Raw genomic sequence first — 25,705 nt, 5'->3', positions numbered from 1 at the left:
AAAGGCTGAAAATTATTTGTATTTATTGTATTGCTTCATATTAAATAGGAGTTTTAAAGTTGTACTCCTATATTATACCCATTTGGATTGAATAGTGTGTCTAGGTGGCATCTTTATGCAGAGAACTTAGAAACTAGCTGAGGATATCTGTATGTTCAAGACCTAAAATTATTAAAATACCAAATGATGGTTAAGATAGAAACCAGAGTCCTTAGATAAATGTTTTGCCAGGCTATTCATTGCCCAGTATAGTTTTAATTTACAAGTCTTGAAAAGAATTATTTTCCTCTGTGGCACTGTGTCTCATCTTACTATGTATATTTGTGTGTGTTGGAGGAGGGGATTGTTTAAAGGAGGTGGTGGTTATGGTTCCTTCCTTTCTCCTGATAGATTATGTGTAGAATGTAATTAATACCCTACAATTTCTACTAATTCTTTAATTCAATTCTGTAGCATAGAACATGAATTTTGGAATCAAACCTGGGTAGAGTCATGGTTCCATCATTGGTTAATCATTTGATCCTAGTATAATGACTGGCTCATAGTAGGAAGAATAGCATAATTAAAGGCACAAGACCAGGAAAGTAGGGGGACTTCTCAGAGAAATAAATAGTCCAGTTGGATTGGTGTATTGAGCATGTACAGTTTAGTACTTGACGGTAGCATCTAATGGACAGCCTGCATTTTCTCCTTTAATCATCGGCAACCACCTTATAAAGCATGCACTCTTTGTTATTTCCATTTTATAGATAAGGGAACTGAGGCTGAAAGATACTTACTCACCTATTCGGTGCCACACAGCTCACAACTAACAGGACTTCAGTTTAAGGCCTGTACTGCTTCGGAGTCTGTGTGCCTGCATACTATTCTGCATTTGGATTCAGTAATGAAGGGCTTTGCATAATAGGCTAAGAGTTTATACATAACCTTGAAAACAACGTGGAATCACTTACAGTTTTGAGGAATAGAATGTCACTGGGTCTATGTTTTAGGAAGATTAATATGACAACTGGTTGTAGAATGAATTGGAAGAAGGATCTAGAGATGACGATGGATGCGAGTTCTTTTGGTTGTTAGCAAAGAAAGCAACCCTGGTTATCTTAGGCAAAAAGGGAATTTATTGCTGGGGCAATGGAGAGGGAAGAGTTAAAAACTGCATGGGTTTAAAGAGCATAGAAGAACATCTTTTCTCCTGTACCTTTTTGCGGTTCCTTTGCCTGTCCTCCACTTTCCAGCCCCTGATCAGCTAGAGGTTTTTTTCTTGAACTAAGGGACCAGTATATACATGTGGGCAAAGGAGTCTGGTTAAATGTTGTAGTCTATTGTATACTTTTTGCCATGCACAAAAGTTGGAGTTAGGTGTCCTTTAAGTGGATGAACCAGAAAACATAAAACAGTTTTAATTACAACCTTCAAGTTACAGTTACACTATTCACACGATTCAAGTAAGAAGATGACGATGACAGAGATAAGTTAAGACACACATTTAGTTTTGGTAGCAGTCTTCGTCATGTGCCATACATTTCCCTGTTTTTGTTGGAATTTTTGGTTTTGTCACTAGCTTTTTAAAATAGACATACATGGAAATAAAAATGTGTTTCTTTTTAATAAAATACATATCATCAACAAATTCACAGGAACAAATAAACACTACATCACAGAATCTGTCCCTGGATATAGAAGTTTTACTGTGTCTTGGGATAAAGATGCATGTGCTTTCCCTTTGCATTTATCCAAGGCCAGAATCCTTAGATTTTGATGCTCCTTCTTTCCCTAAAACATGTAAGATACTGTGTATTGGAAAGGCTTGATCTTCCATATAATACAGGCCACAGAACAGGGTTGGACTTTTTTTTTTAAGAAGCCAAGAGCCTGTATTTATATAAATATCCTGTGTAATTAAAAAGAAAAAAAATACAATCAAATCCCAGAAATAAAATAAATTTAAATACAGAAAAATATGCAACTTATCAATTGAATGTTTCCAAACAGAAGAGTTTTAGATTCTTCTGTCAGGCATTGCATATCGCCAGCATGCATTTTTGAGAACGTTTTGTTCTGAAAATTTCCTGTGGGCATTTTTCTCTGTGGGTCTCTAGGTTTCTGAATAATACGTTCTTATGTTTACAAATCGTGCTGTACTTTAGTCAACCATGGTTTATCTTTGGAGGATAACTAGTACATTACATTTGCCACATTTTTTCTTTTAGGCTGGGTAATCATTAAGGTAACTAGATTGCAAAAGATGCTACTTTAAAAAATGTAATTAGATTTTAATTGTCTCTGTATTGTATATGTGGTTTGTGTATCTGCTGCTGCTTTTTCACCATTGATCACAAGGGGCAGTAATCTGATTCCAGGGAATAGAAGATGGAGGCATGCTCTGGCGTGTGCATGTATTGTTAATGTATGCACAGAGCTAATTTCAGCTTGAAGAAAATGAGGCCCCATATGCTTAACAGATGCTCTTCTCTTTTTTTCCAGGGTTCCGCTATGGAAGTGATATAGTTCCTTTCTCTAAAGTGGATGAGGAACAAATGAAATATAAATCGGAGGGGAAGTGCTTCTCTGTTTTGGGATTTTGTAAATCTTCTCAGGTACAATTGTGAACAAAATAATGAGCTTTTTCCTGTTACTTGAAATGGTGTGCTTTTGATTGGTCATTTTATTTATTTATTTATTATTTTTTGAGTTACAGTTTTGTTCTTGTTGCCCAGGCTGGAGTGCAATGGCATGATCTCAGCTCACTGCAACCTCTGCCTCCCGGGTTCAAGATATTCTCCAGTCTCAGCCTCTCGAGTAGCTGGGATGACAGGAGCCCACCACCAAGCCCAGCCAATTTTTGCATTTTTAGTAGAGATGGGAGTTTCACCATGTTACTCAGATTGGTCTCGAACTCCTGACCTCAGGTGATCCACCTGCCTCGGCCTCCCAAACTGCTGGAATTACAGGCATGAGCCACTGTGCCTGGCTGGTCATTTTATTTATAATGTATATTTTTTTCATTTTTAATTTTTGTAAAATGTAGTCTGTGGGTTAGTGTTGCCATGGTATGTATTTTATACATTAGGAAATTGAGGTTCAGAGCTGTTAGGTAAATCTATATGAGTCTAGCACACTAAAAATATAGGATGGATTTTCAATGGGAAATGGAAGTGGAGATGAAGGGTATGTAAATTATATAGGCCTAACCCTCATACCTTTGAGACTCAGTCTTCTTGAATTGCTGTTGTGGTGAAAGTGCTCATAATGTGTCAACTCTAGAGATGAGAGGGCATAAAAATGCATGAGAAACACTGCCCAATACAGCACATGGCGTGTTCTTAAAAATAAACCCCAGGCTCCAGATTTCATGGATCAGACAGAAGTTGATCTTGGTAGATAAGTGCAGGTGGTTATGATTTTCAGAACTCTTCAATACTCATTTTCTAATCTGATAGTAGTAGAGCTGTCTTGACCCCTCTTGATACTGTGCTAGATAAGTTAATTGAATTTAAGAGGTTGTGGGGAGAGACATGTAGTCCTTATTTTTTATTTAATTTCTCTTTCTTTCAACCCTTCCCCTCTAATTCTTCACTCAGGCCCCTTTATTATTTATCAGTGCCTCATCGCTACTCTTAGGAGGAAATGCAGACCACTTAACTTTTGTTCATAGGAGACTTCATGATCTGATTGATCTTTGCTAATCTCTCGAATTTTTCACCTCTCCCCTCGCACAGTGGCACTGTACTACTCCAAGAGCAGTTTCCCAAATGTACTATGGTTTTACAGCACTCTAGACTGCTATTCGTACTGTTTTCCCTGCCTGGAATGCTTGTGCCCAGACTTTTCTCTTAGTTCCTATTTGTCCTTTTAAATCTTGATTTAGATGTCACCATTTGCAGAAACCTTCCCTGATCCCTCACGACCAGGCTTGGTGCCCTCCTTATGTGCCATTAGATCACCATGTAACCCTGAACTGTAGTACTGCACTGCAGTTAATTTCATATTTATCGAAGCTCCTCAAGGCAGGATTATATTCTGTTCACTGTTGTGTTTATAGTACTCAGGCAATGTTGGACACGTGCTTGGTGCTCAGATATTTGTTGTGTTGAATTGAACTTCAGGTAATAAGATGTTTTTGGTATCTGTGAATGTTTTTCAGTAAGAAGATTTTGAATGGAATTTCTTAGCAATATATAGCATTATGGTTATACATGTTACTTATTTTGGATCAAAATTAATTCTTTTCCTTTCTTACTCTTGTAGGTTCAGAGAAGATTCTTCATGGGAAATCAAGTTCTAAAGGTCTTTGCAGCAAGAGATGATGAGGTGAGTTGGCAGCAGGTCTTTGAGGTAGTGCTACAGAATTGGATTGTAATTTTATGAAAGCATGTTGTTTGGGGTTTTTATAGTTTAAAGTGACATGAATTCTTGCAGTAGCAGTGGGAAAATCCACTGATCTTTAACAGAAAATGGAGAAATGGTAAATGAGTTTGTGTTAGCATGAGTGCAAGACCCAATGACATGGAGACCAAGGAAGTATTAAAAACATTTTGAACAACTGCATTTAGGTATGGGAATTTCACAGTCAAATATTAAGGAGGGTCGGGGTCAGGTTGACATTTTGTGTTGTCAGAAGCATCCTGGACGTACACTTTAGTGACTCACTAGACTGCTTTTGTCATTGAAGAAATGTGTCTTTCCACTATTCCTTTCTTGGAACTCGTTTCCTGCCTCTCCAAGATACTGTGTTTTCAGCCTGGTTTTTCTCTGGCTGACAGCCCATGACTGCAGCATTCTACACTCACATCTGCCCTTTCTGTAAATATTTTTTATTTTTTTTGAGACGGAGTTTCGCTCTAGTTACCCAGGCTGGAGTGCAATGGCGCTCTCTCGGCTCACCGCAACCTCCGCCTCCTGGGTTCAGGCAATTCTCCTGCCTCTGCCTCCTGCATAGCTGGGATTACAGGCACGCGCCACCATGCCCAGCTAATTTTTTGTATTTTTAGTAGAGACGAGGTTTCACCATGTTGTCCAGGATGGTCTTGATCTCTTGACCTCGTGATCCACCTGCCTCAGCCTCCCAAAGTGCTGGGATTACAGGCGTGAGCCACCACGCCCGGCTCTGTAAATATTTTCTATTTGATCTCCAAGTCAGAACTAACTTTTCTTGGAGATGTTGATCTAAACTGGGAGATTGCAATCTACTATCTCTTTAAGTTAGCTTATGCAGGTTTCCAGGTTCCTGAAGTTTTTGCATTTGCAATTAATTAACTGGATGTAGAAGGCTTGTTTGGGGTGGGGGCAGGGTGGTGGTATAACTAGCATAGTTCTCTTTTTCTCCTCACTTCTGGAAGGTAGCTGGTTTCTGATGCAGTGGATGGGTATTCCATTATTATCTCAGAACAGTTAAAATTAAGAGAAGAAAATGTCTGGCTTCTACCCTGTACTGAATGAATTATTAGAGCACAATATTAGCATACATGAATCTTCAAATTTGAGAATCCTAGTTCATGGATTTCTCCTAAATCAAATCCTGTTGGGAATCATGCAAGTCTGGTATATACTGTCAAACCACGACTTAGCTGAAGTTTTATTTCATTTTGTTTTTTAAGAGACAGGATCTCATTATGTTTCCCAGGCTGGCCTGGAACTCCTGGGCTCAAGTGATCCTCCCACCTCTGTTTTCCCAGTTAGCTGGAACTACAGGTGTGCACCACCATTTCCTGGCTTCTGCTGAAGTTTTAACTTCCACTATCTCTTTACACAAAGAACATTCTGATCACTTCTTGAGACTTGCTGGCTATGCAGTGAGGAATCACAAAGCTGTGTTGAGACACACGTGTTGGGTAATTATGTAGACTTGCTAGCTAACGGCAGCCTTGTGGATTTCGTGATTCAAATCCGGCCTTATACAAACACTAATTTCTGTATTTCATAGAATCACTTTGAGGTAGCTAAGGAAAAAAAAATTATCTCCTAATGGCAAAGGGATGCTCTCTAGTGTTAGTTTTTGATGTTGTAGTCAAAAAATGATAATGCCTTATTACAGCTTATGAGATAAGCAAGGGAGTAATGAAACAATGTCATATGAGGACTCCCAGTTTGAAAAAAAAAAATGCCTGGAGAAGACTTGTGTAGGTAGGCAGGGGAGTAGGAGGGATGACAGACATAATAGCACTCTTCATGCATTTGGAGAATTATCCTGTAGAATAGAAATTAAACTGCTTCATATCAGAGGGGTGAACTGGAAACAGCAGGTGCTGGTTTTTGTTCAAGTTGAATTATTTTGTCAACAAGGATTACTGTCTCCAAATGGATTGGTTTCTTGTAAGATGGTCAGATCTCCATTTCTGTAAGTTTACAAGAAGAGTCTGTATCACCATGAGTCACATGCACATGTAGGTTGTTAAACTACATGAATACTGTTGGGTTTTTTAGCTCAGATATTCCGATTGTTTGGATAATTCCCTTTAAAAAAATTTTCTCTTGTCATTACCATATAATTTTTTGTATTGAGAATATACTTTTATGTGCTGATTTGCACTGTGTGTAGTAAACAAGGGGGAGAAAAGAAAGGAAGGAAATGGAGCTTTAGTTGAGTTATACATGGGTGTAGGATTGTCTTATCATGTAGCAGTCATTCATAGCCCCATCTTCCCTTTTTTTTAGGGGGTTGGAGTTTTGCTCTTTGTTGCCCAGGCTGCAGTGGCACAGTCTTGGCTCACTGCAACCTCCACCTCCTGGGTTCAAGCTATTCTCCTGTCTCAACCTCCCAAGTAGCTGGGATTACAGGTGCCTGCCACCACACCCAGCTAATTTTTGTATTTTTGGTAGAGACTGGGTTTCACCATGTTGTCCAAGCTGGTCTTGAACTCCTGACCTCAGGTGATCCTCCCACCTCAGTCTCCCAAAGTGCTGGGATTATAGGTGTGAGCCACCATGCCTGGCCCCTTCCTTCTTTTAAATGTCCTAATTGGTCCTGTCAAAGACACACAAATAAAAACTATCAAACAAATGTTCCGTATTTGCTACATAGCTCATTTCTGCTAGTAAAGAATGTATTAGCTCAGTGAGGTCAAGGACTCACCTTTGTTTTTTCACAGGGCTCAAGACAGTGCCTGGCAAAGAATAGGCACTAAGTAAAATAATCTTTGAATTGAACTGAAAAAGTAATGATTTTGTTATGAAATCTGTACAGGATTCTAATGGGCAGGTCTTGAGGTCATAGGTTTTTGGTTTGTTTGTTTTGTTTTTACAACAGCATGGCTGAGAGGTCATAGGTTTTTAACCTGTGAAATCTGTACAGGATTCTAATGGCCAGGTCTTGAGGTCATAGGTTTTTTGTTTGTTTTGTTTTTACAGCAGCATGACTGAGAGGTCATAGGTTTTTAACTTTGGTAGAGTTAACCATGATACTGAGAAAAGTACATAGTGTTTGGGGAGTTCTGCAGAGAGAGCTGACCAAGGTAAATCTGAAATGGAGAGGGTATCAATTTACTAAGCCTTGAGAAAAGATTAGAAGCTGGAGAGCCAGAGATTAGTAAGGGGCATTCTAGCTAGGAGGAAGTGGTATGAGCAAAGGCCAAGTATGAGTCTTGCCTCAAATCAGTGATCATCTCAGTGAGACCAGAATAGAGGAACCACTGGAAGGGAGTGACATGATGAGCTCTGTGAACAGAGGAGGCTATGAGGAAAGAGATGGATTTGACAGACAGTGTAGAAGTAGAATTGGTAGAGTTTCATGAACACTTAAAGGTAAGAGATGAGGCCGGGCCTGGCGGCTCATGCCTGTAATCCCAGCATTTTGAGAGGCCGAGGTGGGTGGATCACTTGAGGTCAGAAGTTTGAGACCAGTCTGGGCAACATGGCAAAACCCCATCTCTATGAAAAATTCAAAAAGTTAGTTGGGTACCGTGCCATGTGCCTGTAATTCCAGCTACTTGGGAGGCAAGAGGCACAAGAATTGCTTGAACCTGGGACACAGAAACTTCAGTGAGCTGAGACTACCACTGTACTCCAGCCTGGGGGATAGAGTAAGACTCTATCTCAAAAAAAAAAAAGTGAAGGATGAGAATGGTGTGGTGACATTATCAAAGACTGAGGTTTCCAGTTTGGTTGATTCAGTGATGATGTTAATGGAAATAGGGAATCCCAGAGGAGAATGAGGGGAAAAGATAGTAAGTGTAGATTTTAGTTAGCTTGTGGTGAATGTGAACGGTTCATTCTGAACAGTTTGAGATACCTGAGGATGCCATGTGAGATATCACCAGCTAGTAGGCAATCTAAGTCTAGATCTTAGGAGAGTTTTAAAAATGAATGTATAGATTTTTGATTCATCAACTCAAGAGTTTTTGAGTAAGAGGAGGAAAGGCCTAAAGTAGAATTTAAAAATGGGTGGGGAAAAGAGAACAATCATGGGAGAGTGTTGTTTCTGAAGCCAAGGAAGGGGAAAGTATAGAGACAGCAGAATGGTGAGATGCTACTGTTAAACAAAATAATTGGGAACCAAGGAGTTGGCAATTAGGAGGTGATGGGTGACTTCAGAGGAGAATTTCAGTAAGGTAGTGGGGCAGTAGCTGGACTAGACAGAAGAAGAATTATGCAGTAAGCAGTGGAAACAGCATGACTATTTATGAAATTTAGAGGTCAAGACAGGAAAGATACTGATAGCAATTTATGGAGAGGGAGGGACAAAGAGGATTTCGTTTAGAAGAGCTGAGACGAGTTTATTTTTAGGGTAAGGATATAAATTTAGAGAAGGAAGGTTGGGGCAGTAAGATAGAGGATTTAGTTAATGAGGTTAAGTCCCAGAAGAGTTACAATAAATGTAATCAAAGCAAGTGTGTGCAGTTCCTCTTGGGGGCACCTAAAGAGAGTGTGTGTGTGTGTATGTGTAATGGAAAGAAAGCAAATAACAGTCTTAAAGTATTTAGTTCTGTTGTGAAAACTCTCACATGTTGACTATATGTTAATACATCTATCTTTCTTACCAGGCAGCAGCAGTTGCACTTTCTTCCCTGATTCATGCTTTGAATGACTTAGACATGGTGGCCATAGTTCGATATGCTTATGACAAAAGAGCTAATCCTCAAGTCGGCGTGGCTTTTCCTCATATCAAACATAACTATGAGGTAAAACCCAAAGTCTTAATGTTATTTTTTTCCTTCAGTTCCTTTATTCTAAGCAGTGTTTCTCAGCTGTTAATGTGCATGGTTATTACTTGGGGATCTTGTTAAAATGCAGATTCTGATTTTGTAGTTCTGAGGTAGGGCCCAGATTCTCTGTTTCTCCCGAGAAATGTTGATACTGGTCTATGAACCACACTTTCGGTTAGAGCAAAAAGTGTACATAATTATAAAGTATTATTAGAATCTTTTTATTAAGTATTATGGAAATCTTTTTAAATTAGAAGAATCTAATCAGTAAAGGTTCACCATGGCCTTTTTTTGGTTCTCATCCTTCTTTACTTACTGAAACCAAATGGAAAGAGAATCACCTTCATTTTACAAATGAGAATTGTGAATAAAGGTTGAGGATGTGGTTTTGTTGTGATCCTTGTGAAACAGTTTATTTAGGGCTCTCCTATGTAAAATACAGCTCTAAATTCCTTACTGTTTCCTCTGTCTTAGAGAACTTACTGTGGCAGAACTGGAAAGAGAAGGCACCTGTCTTGACTTCCAGGTCAACCTTCTGATCAACCCAGTCTTCTCATGTGTTGTATTGGTCATTCATTTTATAGCAGTCCTTTAGGAGTCATTCTTTTACACATTTCTCTTATATTTAATATTCTTTATACTGTTTGCAGTTATGAACAGCCAATAGCAGAAGTCAAAACACTTTACTATTCATGTGCCAGAATTGGCTGTCTGATTTTTGAAATATTTCTGTTACGCCACTTTCACAGAATTGGGGATCAGTTTTGTATTTTTTCATTAATTTGGTCATTTCTGTTTTTACCCCCTTTCTTTCTCGTTAGTGTTTGGTGTATGTGCAGCTGCCTTTCATGGAAGACTTGCGGCAATACATGTTTTCATCCTTGAAAAACAGTAAGAAATACGCTCCCACTGGTGAGTTTGTTTCCATTTAGATCACTCATTGGCTCTACACACACTGTTCTTGGGCAGTTACCTGCCTGCAGTTGTTGGTTGGGGCCAGGTGTTTACAGGGTGCAATTAGTTGGATTTCCAATCATACACTTATACACAGTAATGGTGAAGGTGGTTTACTTGGTGTTTTTCCAGTAGTAGGGATAGGTTTGCCCTAGAATCGCCAAACACTGTCTAGTTTTTGCCTTGGAGCGTGTACTTAGGGGGAACCTTGATGATAATGGATGTCCATCTCTAGTTGTGAGCAGAACTTGCCCCTGCTAAAGTGAATCTGAGCAGTATGAAACTTTTGCCTTAGTGTTTTGTGTAAGGTCTGATGTAGCTTTGAAATGAAAAGTGACAGTGCCGAAGATTACCTTTTCTCTTTGACCTGTTTTTGTAGTTTGCAGTGACAGTCCAAGTCTCATTGTTACTTATTTCTGGCTTTTAGGAGTTACTTCAGGCTTGATGTGAAAGGGCCTTATTGAGCATCTAGCTGCAAATGTCATGGTGCTATACAGAATGATTCTTACAGCCACAGGTCCAGTCTTCTAGAGAGCCTATCATTTAAAACAGTTATTATAAAATATAATAGTGAGCAGAAGTAGAAAACATACCAAAAAGAACAACAAATAATGAGTAGATGTTTTAGTTTACAAGTTTAAATGTACTGTCTGTGTTAATGCAGGATTAGGGAATTGTGAAGTGAGTCTCGGAACTCAGTTCTTTCTGTTATTTTGGCTAGACCCTTTGGGAGTAGTGTGCTGTAAAAAGGCCAAGAATCAGATGGGTCCCTAGGGCCTGTGTCTTTACCTTCCTTCTATAAATAAATGAGTCTGCATCACGGTGGAGGTAGGCATGGACCTGAGTGTATAGAAGTTGCCACTGTGTTATAGTGTTACTCTCTCTCTGCTTCCTGATAATTCCAAAATTTAATTTGATTTAATTATTTGTTTATTTGAGACAGGGTCTTGCTCTATCACCCAGCTGGATTGCAGTGGTGTGATCATAGCTCACTCCAGCCTCAAACTCCACGTGTATAAGTCCATTTCATGCTTCTGATAAAGACATACCCAAGACTGAGAAGAAAAAGAGGTTTAATTGGACTTACAGTTCCACATGGCTAGGGATGCCTCAGAATCATGGTGGGAGGTGAAAGGCACTTCTTACATAGTGGCGACAAAAGAAAATGAGGAAGAAGCAAAAGCAGAAACCCTTGATAAACCATGAGATCTGATAGTGAAGAAGACTTATTCACTACCATGGAAATAGCATGGGAAAGACCAGTCCACCCTGATTCAATTACCTCCCCCTGGGTCCCTTCCACAACACATGGGAATTCTGGGAGATATAATCAAGTTGAGATTTGGCTGGGGACACAGCCCATTCTGGCTCAAGCAATCCTCCCACCTCAACCTCCCAAGTAGCTGGAACTGCAGGCGCACACCACTGCGCCCATATAATTTTTCTATTGTTTTTAGAGATGGAGTTTCACCATGTTAGTCAGGCTGGTCTTGAACTCCTGACCTCGTATCCGCCCACCTTGGCCTCCCAAAGTGCTGGCATCCCACAGTGCTGGGATTACAGGTGTGAGCCACTGTGCCCAGCCCCTATAATGTACTTTTTAGGAACTGCTTACTCTTTTCCACCTTTGATGACTGACAGTGTTCCAAAAATAGTGCCTGAGGTTCAGCAGCTGAACTGCTGTGTGAACCAGCAAAATGAAAGTTATACATGGTAGTTTAGGTAGAAGTATTTTTGTCTTTCATCCATATTGCTTTGGCCAGTGCCATTTTTATTGACTGGGTAGATTTTTATTGAGGAGCACTTGCTTTCTGTTAGGTATTAGGGGAGACCTAAGGAAAGAGGATGTCATATTTCTGCTCTCATGGAGCTTGAGGGTTTGAAAGGAGTAGGGTAAGACATGTACACAGGTGTGATTAGTGTCATGGAAGCTCATTCTGCCTTGGTAAATTGTGAAGGAGTCAGCTCACTCTGATCCAGTGGTGTCTTCCTGTTAAGGTGCTGTACTCTGATAAAAGTTGTATTAAGTCCTTACGAGGCTTATGCTTCATTATCAGAGATTTTTTTTTCTTTTTAATGTTTTTCTTCTTTAGTTAATTATTAGTTTTTAAAATATTAGCTCAATGGATACTAAATACTTTGCTCCAGTCTCCATATAGAGATTGGTTTTTATATGGCTGTATTCCTCTGAAACAAACTCTCTTGCTTTTCATCTGATGCTCCATTGTCCAAGGTTCACTGAATGGTAGAATGGAATCTAATCAGTCAGTCAAGATCTTTTCATGGCTAAGAAAATCAAGACTTGGATTAAATATGTGCATAGCTAGAGAATACTTCGGCAGGGCCAGGACTGTATAACCTGCCAGTATTGCTGTGGATAGCTATACATAGAAAGCATTTGTTTTAGTGGAGAATAATAGAAATAATAATTTTTCTTTCTGCTTCTCTGTTTATCTTTAAGAGGCACAGTTGAATGCTGTTGATGCTTTGATTGACTCCATGAGCTTGGCAAAGAAAGATGAGAAGACAAACACACTTGAAGACATGTTTCCAACCACCAAAATCCCAAATCCTCGATTTCAGAGATTATTCCAGGTAAGAGAGGAAAGATAAACAAGCCATATTCATTTTAAATGAAAGAGAGCTAAGTGCATAGTTACGGTAATTGGCCAGTTCTAAATAAATGTCTTTATTCTCTGAAGGCCCCATTTGCTCTATTTAATGGAAGAATAACATCTTCCTCTTCTTACTTTAAAAGGTAAAAAGATTCTGAGCTCTTAGAAAAATAAAGTTAGAATGCTTTCTTTTTTTTTCCTGGAAGATGGTTTCTTGAAAAATAAAAATACAGGAAGGCCAGTTGCCCATGCTGGAGTGCAGTGTTGTGATCTTAGCTCACTGCAGCCTCAAACTTCTGTGCTCAAGCAGTCTTCCTGCCTCAGTCTCCTGAACAGCTAAGATTGCAGGCACATGCCACCATTCCTGGCTAATTTTTAAAAATTTTTGTAAAGACAGATTATTGGCCAGGTGCAATAGTTCACACCTGTAATTCCAGCACTTTGGGAGGCTGAGGCTGGTGCATTGCTTCAGGTCAGGAGTTTAAAACCAGCCTGGCCAACATGGTGAAACTCTGTCTCTACCAAAAAATACAAAAATTAGCCGGACATGGTGGCATGCACCTGTAATCCCAGCTACTTACTCAGGAGGCTGAGGTGGGAGAATTGCTTGAACCTGGGAGATGGAGATTGGAGTGAGCTGAGATCATGCCCTATACTCCAGCCTGGGTGACAGAGTGAGACCCTGTATTAAAAAAAAAGGAAAAAAAAAGGTTCCTAGGTTGGTCTTTAACTCCTGTGCTCAATTATTTCTCCCACCTCAGCCTTCTGAGTAGATGGCCCTGTAGTTGTGTGCCACTGCCCCCAGCCAGATGCCTCGTTTATATTTTTTGAGGTGTTTCTCGTGTATTGTATGTAAATGACACTTTTCTTTGTTTTTTATATCAAAATAGAAGAGCTTATATGAACTCTATTATAATATAACTATTGTTAGAGAAGAACTGTTCTAGTGCCACATTTCTCAAATTTCATAATTAAAGGTAGCATAGGGGTCAGATAAAGAGGTTATACTGTGAAATTATTAAAGAATAACTAAAATACAAAAAATATAAAAAATCTGTTTCTGTATCTTAGGCCAAAGAATTTGGAAGACAGATTGGATTAAGGTAAATTGGGGAAGTTGACAAGAGAGCTGACTTATGCTGAGGAAGGAGAGGGCTAGATTAAGGTTGAAGGAGAAAGGAATATTCCAGTCCTGGATTAAGTTGATGACAGCAGGACATAGGCTTCTCTGACCCCCATAAAACTGAAAAAAAATCTCATAAGCAGCATTTTTTTTTTTTTTTTTTTTTTTTGAGTTTTGCTCTTACTGCCCAGGCTGGAGTGCAGTGGCACTATCTCGGCTCACCGCAACCTTTGCCTCCTGGGTTCAAGTTATTCTCTTACCTCAGCCTCCCGAGTAGCTGGGATTACAGGCATCCACCTCTACACCCGGCTAATTTTTGTAGTTTTAGTAGAGACAGGGTTTCTCCATGTTGGTCAGGCTGGTCTCAAACTCCCGACCTCAAGTGATCTGCTCACTCGTCCTCCCATAGTGCTGGGATTAGAGACGTGAGCCACCGCGCCCAGCGTACGCAGCTTTTTTAGGCAAACTGTTGATCACAGAGGAGTAGAGGACTCTCCTGTGGGTTAGGGGTAACTGGTCATGTGCTGGAGAGACCATTTTCCCTTTTGACTCACTTCATGAAACATCTGTAACTAACTGAAGTCTCTATTGGGGCTTGTGATTTGAGGAGTCCTTTACTTGAAAGGAACATCTTTTTTTTTGACGCTTATAATTCCTTTAAGTAATGAAAAAAATCTTGTTCTAAAATTAGAAATATGAAGCTTAAGATGTAAACACTTGACTCTGAATACTAGTGCCCCTCAGTTTATAATGGGGATATATGCCTGTAACCCCATCCAGTTTGAGAATATAAATTAAAAATGCATTTAATACACCTAACCTACCAATCATCATAGCTTAGCCTCACCACCTTAAATGTGCTCAGACACTTGCATTAGCCTACAGTTGGGCAGAATCATCTGGCAGCATCATGCACCATAGCATGAAGGTTGTTTGCCCTTGGGAGCTATGGCTTGATATCGCTGCCCAGCATTGCAGTTGCCCAGCATTGCAAGTGTCCTACTGACTTCTACTGAATGAGTATCGCTTTCACACTGTTGTAAAGTGGAAAAATTGTAAATTGAACCATCACAAACCAGGGACCATCTGTACTTCAGCATGCTAAGTGTAATGAAGTATAAATTACAGATATAAAAATCCTTTGGTGCTTTTTGGCAACTGTAATTGAAGACCTAAAGCCTTGTGCCGTTTGTAGGGAAGGGAGGAGCAGGCCAGTTGAAAGCTTACCAAAATGGTTCACTATGGAGGAAAAGAGAAACTTCTATTAATAATATTTTGCAGACTTATTTAGGAAGGTTGTTTTTATCTTTAATAAACGTGTCTTGGAATAACAAACAGATACAAGCCGTAAATGCAGGCATTTTTATATTTCAAAGCTGCTGCAAGCATAGGCTTTGATTTTTATTACTTTGTTTTGTGGGGGAGACTTTTTAATATGGCTTACCTGTATACAGAACTGACTTCACTAGGATACATAAGCTTTTTTTAGAAAACAAATATTGGCCAGGTACAGTAGCTCAGACCTGTAATCCCAGCACTTTAGGAGGCTGAGGCAGGCGGATCACCTGAGGTTAGGAGTTCAAAACCAGCCTGACCAACATGGAGAAACCCTGTCTTTATTAAAAATAACAAAATTAGCCAGGGGTGGTGGTGCATACCTGTAATCTCAGCTACTTGGGAGGCTGAGGCAGGACAATTGTTTAAATCTGGGAGGTGGAGGTTGCGGTGAGCTGAGATCGCGCCATTGTACTCCAGCCTGGGCAACAAGAGTGAAACTCCATCTCAAAAATAAAAAAAGCAAAAAAAAAATCATCTCAAAAAAAAAAAAAGCAAACAAATATGTATTGAGTACTAACAATGGACCACATACTGAAGATACTATAAGCTTGCTTCTTTTATGGACCCCTCTAGAAAAATGAGGAAAGTAGACAAAAAAGCCAGTAGTTACAACAGTGGTGGGAAGACACCATGAGAATGAGAATAAGAAAAAGATTTTGCAAATGAGTGACTGAAGGAAGGCTTTGCTGAGGAATTAGCATTCGGACAGAGTTTTAAAATAAAAAAAGAACTACATGCATGTTGTAAGGAGAGTATGCCATGCAAAAGAAATAACGTGGAAAAGCATGAAAATATGAAGAGGTAGGATGTGTCTAGGGATCCACAAATAGTTCTTTTTGGCTGCAGAATAAGTTCTCTATGGCAAAATGGTGGAAAAGGTGACAGAAGGTAAGTAGTAGGTAGGTGGTGAATACCTTGTATGCCACACTCAGTCATTTGGATTTCATGGCAGTGGGTAATGATTAAAGAATTTATAGTGGCCCACTTGAAGCCTTAAGAGTTAAAGCATTGATGGAGAGAGTAGAGGAGAATCAATTCTTAAGGCATTTAGAAGGTACGGTAGATAGAACTTGAGTGAGTGATGGAAAATCAAGTGGAATAGAAGATAACAGGATTCTAGCTTGGGTGACTGAAAAGATGATGTCACCATTCAGTATGATAAGGAATACAGAATGAGCAGGTGGAAAAGATAATTCATTTATTTTCACAAGTGTTAAATTTGAGAAAATCTATTGGATATCTCTGTAGAGACACTCAATGGGAAGTTGGAAAAAGGGTTGCAGAGCCCGGAAGACAAGCCAGGTCTAAATGCACAGATTTGAAAGTCCTCATTGAGGCGGAAAGACAAGTGAATAATAAGATCATCTGGGAGAGCACTTTGACTGAGAAAGAGAGAGAACAAAGTAACAGAACCCCAACATACGAGTGAACAATTAGACATATAGAAAAGGGCTGTTAAAAAACAAAACCAAATGCTCCTACCTCCACCTCCCAACAAAAGTCAGTGAGGTAGAAAACTAGGAGAAATGCATCTTGGAAGGCACAGGAAGAAAAGAGTTGGGAAGGAAAGAATTGCAAGTCAGATACACAATGGCGAGTAGAGGTGAGCTTAGCAAAGCGTCTTTAGGAATTTGTAGTCCAGTTTGAGGATTTTCAGCACAGAATCTGTTGAGTAATGGTCTGCAAGCCAGGTTACAATGCCTGGATGAGAAAGACTTCCTGATGAAGGGAAATAGAAAGAGAATACAATAAGCACTAGGAGGATGTGGGACCCAAGAAGGCTTCTTTTTTTCTTTTTGAATGAAATACCTACAGCTTAAGGGTACATGAGCAGGGAGAAGAAGAGAGAGATTAATAATCCATTTGTAAGCAAGAGGTTAATTTAATTCTAATTTTGAAAAGAAATGCTGAAAATATATCTTTTATCAAGTATATAGTTAAAACCACTTTTTAAATAATTGCTACAATGTTGCTTAAATCAGAATATTAGTAACTTCTGAGCTAATCTTTTTCAAATTGTAAAAATCACATTCAGTAACAGTTGCTTAAAAGAAGTAAATGGGTCAGGAACTGTGATCTCAGCTTCTCAGTTACTCAGAAATGTCACTCTCATAATCCCATTTTTTTAATGCATTGGGAATTTTTACTTGAATGAATTTCGTAAGTATCTCACTTAGCTTAATTTGCGTAAAATGTGACCTTTTAGGAAATATGAGAGAGAGGTTGGTACTTCAGAACATCTCTTTTAGATCCTTTGTTAATTGACTTACGGATGATGACACTGAAAAGATTGCCTGGAGTTCATGCTGAAAACCTGGAATGTTTTTCAGTAGGAAGCCTGGGTAGGATATTTGTCCATTGGTCGGTCTAGCTCTTTTTCAAGAAATGTCTATTGGATATCACAGATAGAATCTTCAAGAGTTTATGAGAGGTAGTCTGCTATGTTGGGTGTTTGATTACTGCTTTACATCTTTAGGACCTTCTAAGCTATTGAGATATTTTAATGAACCAAGGGAGAGCACTGTGAATTAAGGATTATGCATATAATAAGAAGGTGGGGTGTACATTCACTGAGTTTGGGATCTTTAGGATTTGCTTAAACAATTTTGGGATTATCCTGCTTTACATTGAATAGGCCTGATGTTATTGATACTCAAGGGAAAGTCAAGTAATTAGGAAAGAAGCAGGAGTGAAAATCTGAGATGAATGATTATACTATGGAGAAGGAATGGTTGTAGTTGCTGGTTGAAATACAGGGAGGAGCACATGGAATTTCTGGAGGAAATTGGTACTTAATTCCTAAATTTATAGGACATTGACTCTTGGATGGTATTCACTATTAAACCTAAGCATCTTTAATTTTCTAAGAATAGAAACTTTCAGCTTCCATTACTTCAGTGTAGGAAGGGAATCCATGGAATAGTATAAATCATATACTTTGTGATAGGGACAGTGTTTTGAAATTATAGGAGCTCTTCAGCTCCCTGGTGTTTTGTTTGTTTGTTTAGAATTACAAATTTATAAGATGTTTAAAAGTAGGAATAGTTAATACCTTAATTTTGGAATTAATCTTTATCAAAGGAAGGAAAACATAAATAAACTGATAGTTTCATCTTATTTCTTTGTTTTTTGATGACATCTAATCTACTGCTTACCCTTCTATATTCCTTTTAAAGCATTTCCTTTTCTTGGCAGGTCAAGGCCTGGCATAGTATACTCGAGGCAGGATAGGTGGTTGAATGAAGTAGCATGCTGTGCAGAACTTCATTCACATGGGCTGTGGAGAACCTGCCCTGGCCTTGATCTTGGCACCTTGGTGTTGCTTCTTGGCACTGCTGTCAACAGCTAGAGCCCTGGAAAAGAGCACTTTATTCCTGCAGCCATTATCCACCAGGTGCTTATTATGTGCCATGCAGTATTTTTGGTGCTTAGAATTCAGCAGTAAAGAAGAGAAGAGCCCTACTTTTAAGGAGGAAGATTAGATAATAAAACAAGTAAACTAAAAAAATGAATAATTTTAGATAATGATAGAGGCTGTAAAAAATATATGCGAAGTAATGGAAAATGACAGGGTGGTAGGATGGGGGCAGAGGGGCTACTTCTTATAGAGTGTCAGGGAAGGCTTCTCTGAGGGGACAGTATTTGAGCAAAGACCAAAATTATTATTATTTTTTTTTAAAAGAAGAGCTAATTCTTTCGAGATCTAGGGAAAGACAGAGGAGGCAGAGGGAGTGTTAGGCCCAGGCCCCAAAGGTAGGATGAGCTTGATGTATGAGTGAAGCAGGAGGAGCCCAGCCCATTGTGGTTGTGAGTGAGGAGAACAGTGGCCGGTGACACGATTGAGGAGGCAAGCAGGGCCGCGTCAGGACTTCCTAGGGTATGATGAGCAGTTCATTCTCGGACCACTTCCAGTCAGACATTGGAAGGAGAAGCCAGGATTAGGTGACTGTGATTGGCCAGGGGCAAGGCATGGGGCCTGGGCAAGAGTGGTAGCAGTGGAGAGGGGAAAAGTTAGATGGACTCATGGAGAAAAGTGCAAACTCAGCACTCTTGAAAGTTTGGGGACAACTTAGTATTCTCATCTCTTGAAGACTCTCTCTGGGACTCACGGAGCATGGGCAGCTTCCCTGTAGCCACCTGTTTCATCCACCACGTGGTATTCTCTAAGATTAAGTGAGGGAGAAAGCACAGTATGATTAAGAGATTAAAGGATTATAACAAGAAAGTTATAATCCCAGATTGTCAGAAGATCTTGGAATTAGGTATTTTGGAGAATCTTGTATATTCCCTGAGTAGTAAAAGCAATAGCTTTGTTTTATAAGGTGAGGCTCCTTTCCAGGAGGTCCACAGCAGAAGATACTGATGCTAGGCTTGGATCTGTTTTTACAGTTGATTTTAGGTATTGACCAATATCCTGCTAACAAAGACGGTTCTGGGTGAATCCTCTTTGTTGTTATCTTTTACATATTATATGAATCATATAGCCCTTTCACACTGAAGATGGAAGATCCCTGATCAGAAAATACAAAGAAGCCATATATGTCTTCATCTGTATTTTAAAATCCTTACTTTTTCCAACAGTGTCTGCTACACAGAGCTTTACATCCCCGGGAGCCTCTGCCCCCAATTCAGCAGCATATTTGGAATATGCTGAATCCTCCTACTGAGGTGACAAAGAAATCTCAGATTCCGCTCTCTAAAATAAAGACCCTTTTTCCTCTGATCGAAGCCAAGAAAAAGGATCAAGTAACTGCTCAGGATGTTTTCCAAGACAAGTAAGTACTTGGTGTAGTTACGTTTAACATTGGGGTACATAAGATTTGTGGTCATTTTGGAGTGGCTCTGGAGGTGTCACATAGGGGTCTGTGGAATTAAAAAGGTGAGAGGAAGAAGCCTTTTGCTATTTGGCCCTTGCATTGAAATACTGATTTTTTATATGTGTCTGCTGTGATATTTTATCCTTGCTGTTCACCTTGGATTTAGAGCTAACTTCTGGATTGATGACTTTTTGATCAGCCTCAGATTCTCGGTGAATTATATGTAATATATAATTAGATAAATTATAATATATGTAATATCTAAGGCTAAATGTTACCCTTTTTAAAGTAAAGTACTGAGAATGAGTGTGTTAAAGATCATAGGTTTTTTTGGTTGGGAGGAGATTAGGTGTTGGGACTGTCATTGAGATTTTTGGAGGAAAAGTGGGAAGGAGAGTGAAAAACTATCATTTCTTTAGCTGTTCCATTAGTGTATCAGTGATGTACTTGGTTGTGCTAATCGGGAGGTATTTGTAGTTTTAAGGATTGCAAAATGCTTTTCATATACCCTTAAATCAAGCTTACAAGTGGCTGTTAGGTTTTTTTCCTCTTCTGTTCACAGCCTATGTCAGTTTCCGTTCAAAATAAAACAAAAATAAAACTAAAGAAAAGAAAATAAAATGAAATAAAAAAATTGTTGTTGCTCAGAAAAAAAGAAAGAAATTGTTGTTGTTTATCCAGAATTATTTGAGTATGTAAAATTGATTTTACCAGGTTTAGGTCAACCAGTTATTGGTGACTTTTTTCCTCAAACCAGAATAATTTATACCTTTTTTTGGCTGTATTTTGACATCTAATTTTAAACCGTGAATTTTTTCCCTTTTTTCTTTGATTTTTCTCTCCACAACTATCTTTATTGACAAAGCTGCTTATTTATAAATACCCCAGTGGAGAAGTATTGAATAATTTCCAGAAACCTTCATAGGTTTCTATAAATCATTGATTTAGAGAATTACTGTCTAAATTGAATAGAAAGCTTTGCACGTTCTGTGGCTTTCTAAAGGTTAACATCCAGGCTTTTGTCAGATTTGAAAACAAAAAAACAAAAAAACATGCACTTGGTTTTCTCCCCGCCCAACACCCACCCCACCCCCCCGCAAGACCATTTCTCAAGGAAACTGATAGATTGTTTCTTGATAGATTTTTATGATGTGCATTCCTTACACATCCTGGAGAGGTTTTCATTTCTGTTTAGTCTGTCATGCGTTCGACACAAGAACACTGGCCCTAAAAATTCACTTTCCCTCTGCTATCCTTATCTACCTTCTAGATTAGCATTTTAAAACAGTTCAGTAAAAGTCTGTGGCCTTTTCTTACCCTGACACCTGCTCTAGTCTCACTGCAATCACAGGGCTATTCTCTCTCTGTGTGTTAAAGCTCCAGTCCATGATCTTGATTACCTTCTGGTGTTATGGGAAAGGAATGGACCATTTCTCCTCTTACCTTTGATTAAAATGTAAATTAGCTGGTTAAAAAAGCACACCACGCCAACCCAGAAGGATGCTGTTCTGTCATTTGATCCCAGCTATGATTACACTTTTTGCTCTGGTCCTGCTAGTCACTATTCTGGAAGCTTGGGTGTGCTGAACTTCTAGTTCTTTGCTCCCATAGTGGTTCGCAGCATGGCTAAGTTAATCTTGCAGAGGCCTGAGAGGTATCTCACACACACAGTTGCTCATGCTCCTATTCTCTACTCTTCTGAGAAAGCTTAGTTTTTAAGAATTGCAGAAATGATTCATTTAGCAAATATTTATTGAGTACCTCCTGTATTCTAGAAGAATGATTCAGTCTCTTCTACAAGGTTCTAAAAACCCTCAATTTTTATGATAAAGCTCCAGTCAGTTCTAGAGGTAGTTTCCCCAAGGAAAGAAAAAATTGCCAACAATTCACTGTGTTTTTGTATATATTCATCATCTCTGGTTCCACGGTACATATTTCCAGTGGAGGGGAGAGGAGCTAAGGTCAGGAGTGGACACGTGTCTGTTTAGGAAGTTTAGCCATCTTAAGAGCTGGGAATCATTCCAGCTTTTTCACTCAATATGATTTTGGTGAAATAATTTTACCTTTATGGGATTTTCTTCATCTGAATCATCTAAAAAAGAATCTCAAGAGATATTAATGAGATCACAGATATTTAAGCACTTTGAGCAACTGTTATCCTTCATTTAACGATAGGGATACATTCCGAGAACCGTGTCGTTAGGTGACTTCGTTGTGCCAATATCACGGAGTATGCTTAAACGAACTCACATGATAGAGTCTTCTACACACCTAGGCTATATGGTTAGGCGATTTTGTTGTTCTTACACGAACAAAATCACAGAGTGTACTTACACAAACCCACATGATAGAGTCTACTACACACCTAGGCTGCATGGATAGGTGATTTCGTTGTGCGAATGTCATGGAGTGTACTTACACAAACCTACATGGTAGAGTCTGCTACATACCTAGGCTATATGGTGTGGGCTATTGCCCCCAAGGTACAAACCTGTGCAGTGTGTTACTATATTGAATACTGTAGGCAGTTGTAACAAAGAGTTATTCGCATATATAAACATACCTAACAATAGATGCCTAGGGAGGCCAAGGTGGGCACATCACCTGAGGTCGGGAGTTCGACGGTCTGGCCAACATTTTTAGTAGAGTAACTGCATCTCTACTAAAAATACAAAAATGAGCTGGCGTGGTGGCATGTGCCTATAGTCTCAGCTACTCGGGAGGCTAAGGCAGGAGAATTGCTTGAACCTGGGAGGCAGAGGTTGCAGTGAACCAAGATCACGCCACTGCACTCCAGCCTGGGTGACAGAACGAGACTCCGTCTCAATTAAAAAAGAGAAAAAAGAAAGGAAGAAAAGGTAATGCCTTACGCTATGATGTCATGGCAGCTGTGATGTCACAAGGCGATAGGAGTTTTTTTGTTTCTTTATAATCTTACGAGACCACCATTGTGTGTGTGGCTGTTCATTGACCAAAACATCATTTTGTGGCCCATGAATGTATTTGAAGGGATGGCAATAGTCAAAACCTAAAGCAATAATAATATTATCTATAAAAACATTGAATCTTTGAGAAGATCTGATGTTTGTCTTGGACCTGTCGAATACTTAGTATTAGAAGTGATTTCTTCATTTTAAAAGGATAAGACCACCATTTGACACTGTAGTCCCAAAATCTACTAAATATTACCCTTGTCATTTAAAAGGATTGCCTCTCTTAATATTGCTATACACCCTTGAAATGAAAATGTCATCTCTTGGACAGAGAACTTGCATGAGAATGTGGACATCTCAGGTCTAATCCTGCTTGTGCAGCTGATGTATATGTGACCTTGATTTCTATTTATCTCTATGCAGGTGTTCTAAGGGTTTCTGCTCTTTTCAGGTCCACTGAGACCTCTCCTCATGTACTCCCAGCAGACATCCTCACTTGGTTAATGGTTAAGACTTCAGACTCCAGAGTCAGCCAGTATGAGTCAGTCCCCCTTGCCCTGCAGTGTGGCCTTAGGTATAGGTTACTTAACCTTTTAAAGTTTCAGTTTCCTCATGAGTAAAATAGGGATTATGGGAATTTCTGTCTTACAGAGTTGTCATGGGGGTTAATCAAGCAGTATATTCTGTTCACTGTTGTATCCCCAGGACCCAGCAAAGTGCCTAGCAAATAGTAAAAACACAGTGTTTGGAGTAAATGATTTTTAAAATCCTAGTCATGTGCCTGGCATGTTAGCAGTGACAATGACAGTAGTCTGTTCTCACACTGCTATATAGAAATACCCAAGACTGGGTAATTTATAAAGGAAAGAGGTTTGATTGACTCACAGTTCCACGTGGCTGAGGAGGCCTCAGGAAACTTAAAGTTATGGCAGAAGGCAAAGGAGAAGCAAAGACTTGTCTTATGTGTCGGCAGGTGAGAGCAAGTGTGTATTAGCACAGGAGAAACTATCTTTTATAAAACCATCAGATCTTCTGAGAATTCACTCACTATTACAAGAACAGCATGGGGGAACCGACCCCCATAATCCAGTCACTTCCCACCAGGTCTCTCCCTAAATACCTGGGGATTACAATTCAAAATGAGATTTGAGCTGGGCTTCTTTGGGAGGTTGAGGCAGATGGATTGCTTGAGGTTAGGAGTTCCAGAGCAGCCTGGCCAACATGGCGAAACCCCCATCTCCACAAAAAAAATTAAAAAATTAGCTTGCTGTGGTGACACAAACCTGTAATCCAGCTGCCCTGGAGGCTAAGGGACAAAAATTGCTTGAACCCAGGAGGCGGAGGTTTGCAGTGAGCTGAGATCATGCCCCTGCACTTCAGCCTAGGCAACAGAGTGAGACCGTATTAAAAAATAAAAAGAAAAGAAAAAAGAAAAAAATTTGGGTGGGGACACAAAGCCTCACCGTATCAGGTGGGAACTCCTCAGTTTTCTGGCCCATCTTATCTAAAAACATAACTGTTTTTGCATTTACCTTCCTTATTTCTTGTCTCAGTGAAATAGAGTATCTCATCCTGCCTAAAGTAAATTCCTTTACCTATGCCCTGGATCCTTTTTTCTTCTTTTTTTAATTTTAGTTTTTGAGACGATCTCTCTCTGTCACCCAGGCTGGAGTTGAGTGGCACAATCACAGCTCACTGCAGCTTTGACCTCCTGGGCTCAAGTGATCTCCCAACTTGAGGATCCTCAGTAGCCACCTGAGTAGCTCACACCCGGCTAATTTTTTTATATTTTGTCAAGATAGAGTCTTACTTTGTTCCCCAGGATGGATCCCTTTTTCTGCCTCATCTGGTACTTTAGGCCACTAATAATTTCTTCTCTCTCTCTGTATTTTTAGCTTCTCTCTCTCTACCACTAGCTCCTTTCTTCCCTCATGTTAAATTTCTTTAACACAAAATAAAATAATCCCCCAGCTTCTTCCCTCTAATTACTACCTGTTACTAATCACTAATCTAATTACTATCTTTTCTTCCAGAAGCTACGCTCTTGGAATAATAGTGTGCACTGCAGCCTTTCATAGCTCTCATTCTCACCAGCTTCTGCCCCCACCACATCCCTGAAACTCATCTTTCAAAAGACACTAGCTGCTAAATTCACTTCAGCTTTGCAGTCTTTTTGCTGTCTTGACATCTCTGTAGCAGTTGACATGGTCAATTATTCCTACTTTCTTGAAACTCATATATCGTCTTAACTTTGGCTTCTCTAGATTTTTTCCAGTCTTTGGCAACTCCTTCTCAGATTTGTCTGGGGACTGCTTTTGTGTGTTCCTGTGTTGATGTTCTGTAGGATTTGTCCTCAGAAAGTATTTATTGAACTTATGCTTAACGTAATGGGAGGCCATTAAAGCAAGGGTTTTTAATCAGGTTCCAAAGATGGCATCAAGGAATCTGTGAGCTACCTGAAATTATGTTCAGTGCTTTACATGATGCTAAGTGTTTTACACGCAGTATCTGTTTAGACCCACTTTGCCATTCTATGAAGTAGATTCTTTTATTGACCCCCAACTTAAAGCTCAGGAGACTCAGGATTAGAGAAGATGAGAAACTTGCCCGATATTGTAGTTGGTAAGTGTTGGAGTAAGGATTTAAGTGCAGGCAGTCTGACTTCAGAGCTTGTACTTCAAACTATAATGTCATTTTGCCTTAGCAATGCATGTCCCAAGACCTCTTTTTTATTTCACATACAGAGCTTCAAAAACCACTAAATATCTATCTTCAGCTCAGATTT

General features: G+C 39.4%; 1 protein-coding gene across 1 annotated transcript in view; it reads left to right on the top strand.

The window, feature by feature from the left end:
- Positions 1-25,705, top strand: part of XRCC5 (X-ray repair cross complementing 5) — a 98,008-nt gene that overhangs the window by 18,636 nt on the left and 53,667 nt on the right. The window contains exons 9-14 of the mRNA XM_012445966.3: positions 2,485-2,597; positions 4,249-4,311; positions 8,979-9,116; positions 9,962-10,052; positions 12,556-12,689; positions 19,752-19,945. Coding sequence (XP_012301389.3) covers positions 2,485-2,597; positions 4,249-4,311; positions 8,979-9,116; positions 9,962-10,052; positions 12,556-12,689; positions 19,752-19,945 — 733 coding nt within the window. The remainder of the gene's footprint in view (positions 1-2,484; positions 2,598-4,248; positions 4,312-8,978; positions 9,117-9,961; positions 10,053-12,555; positions 12,690-19,751; positions 19,946-25,705) is intronic.

Source organism: Aotus nancymaae, unplaced genomic scaffold, assembly GCF_030222135.1.
Source record: "Aotus nancymaae isolate 86718 unplaced genomic scaffold, 86718_ANA_hifiasm-v0.15.2.pri h1tg000008l, whole genome shotgun sequence".
Taxonomy (NCBI): domain Eukaryota; kingdom Metazoa; phylum Chordata; class Mammalia; order Primates; family Aotidae; genus Aotus; species Aotus nancymaae.
This window is presented reverse-complemented; position numbering and strand designations above follow the sequence as displayed.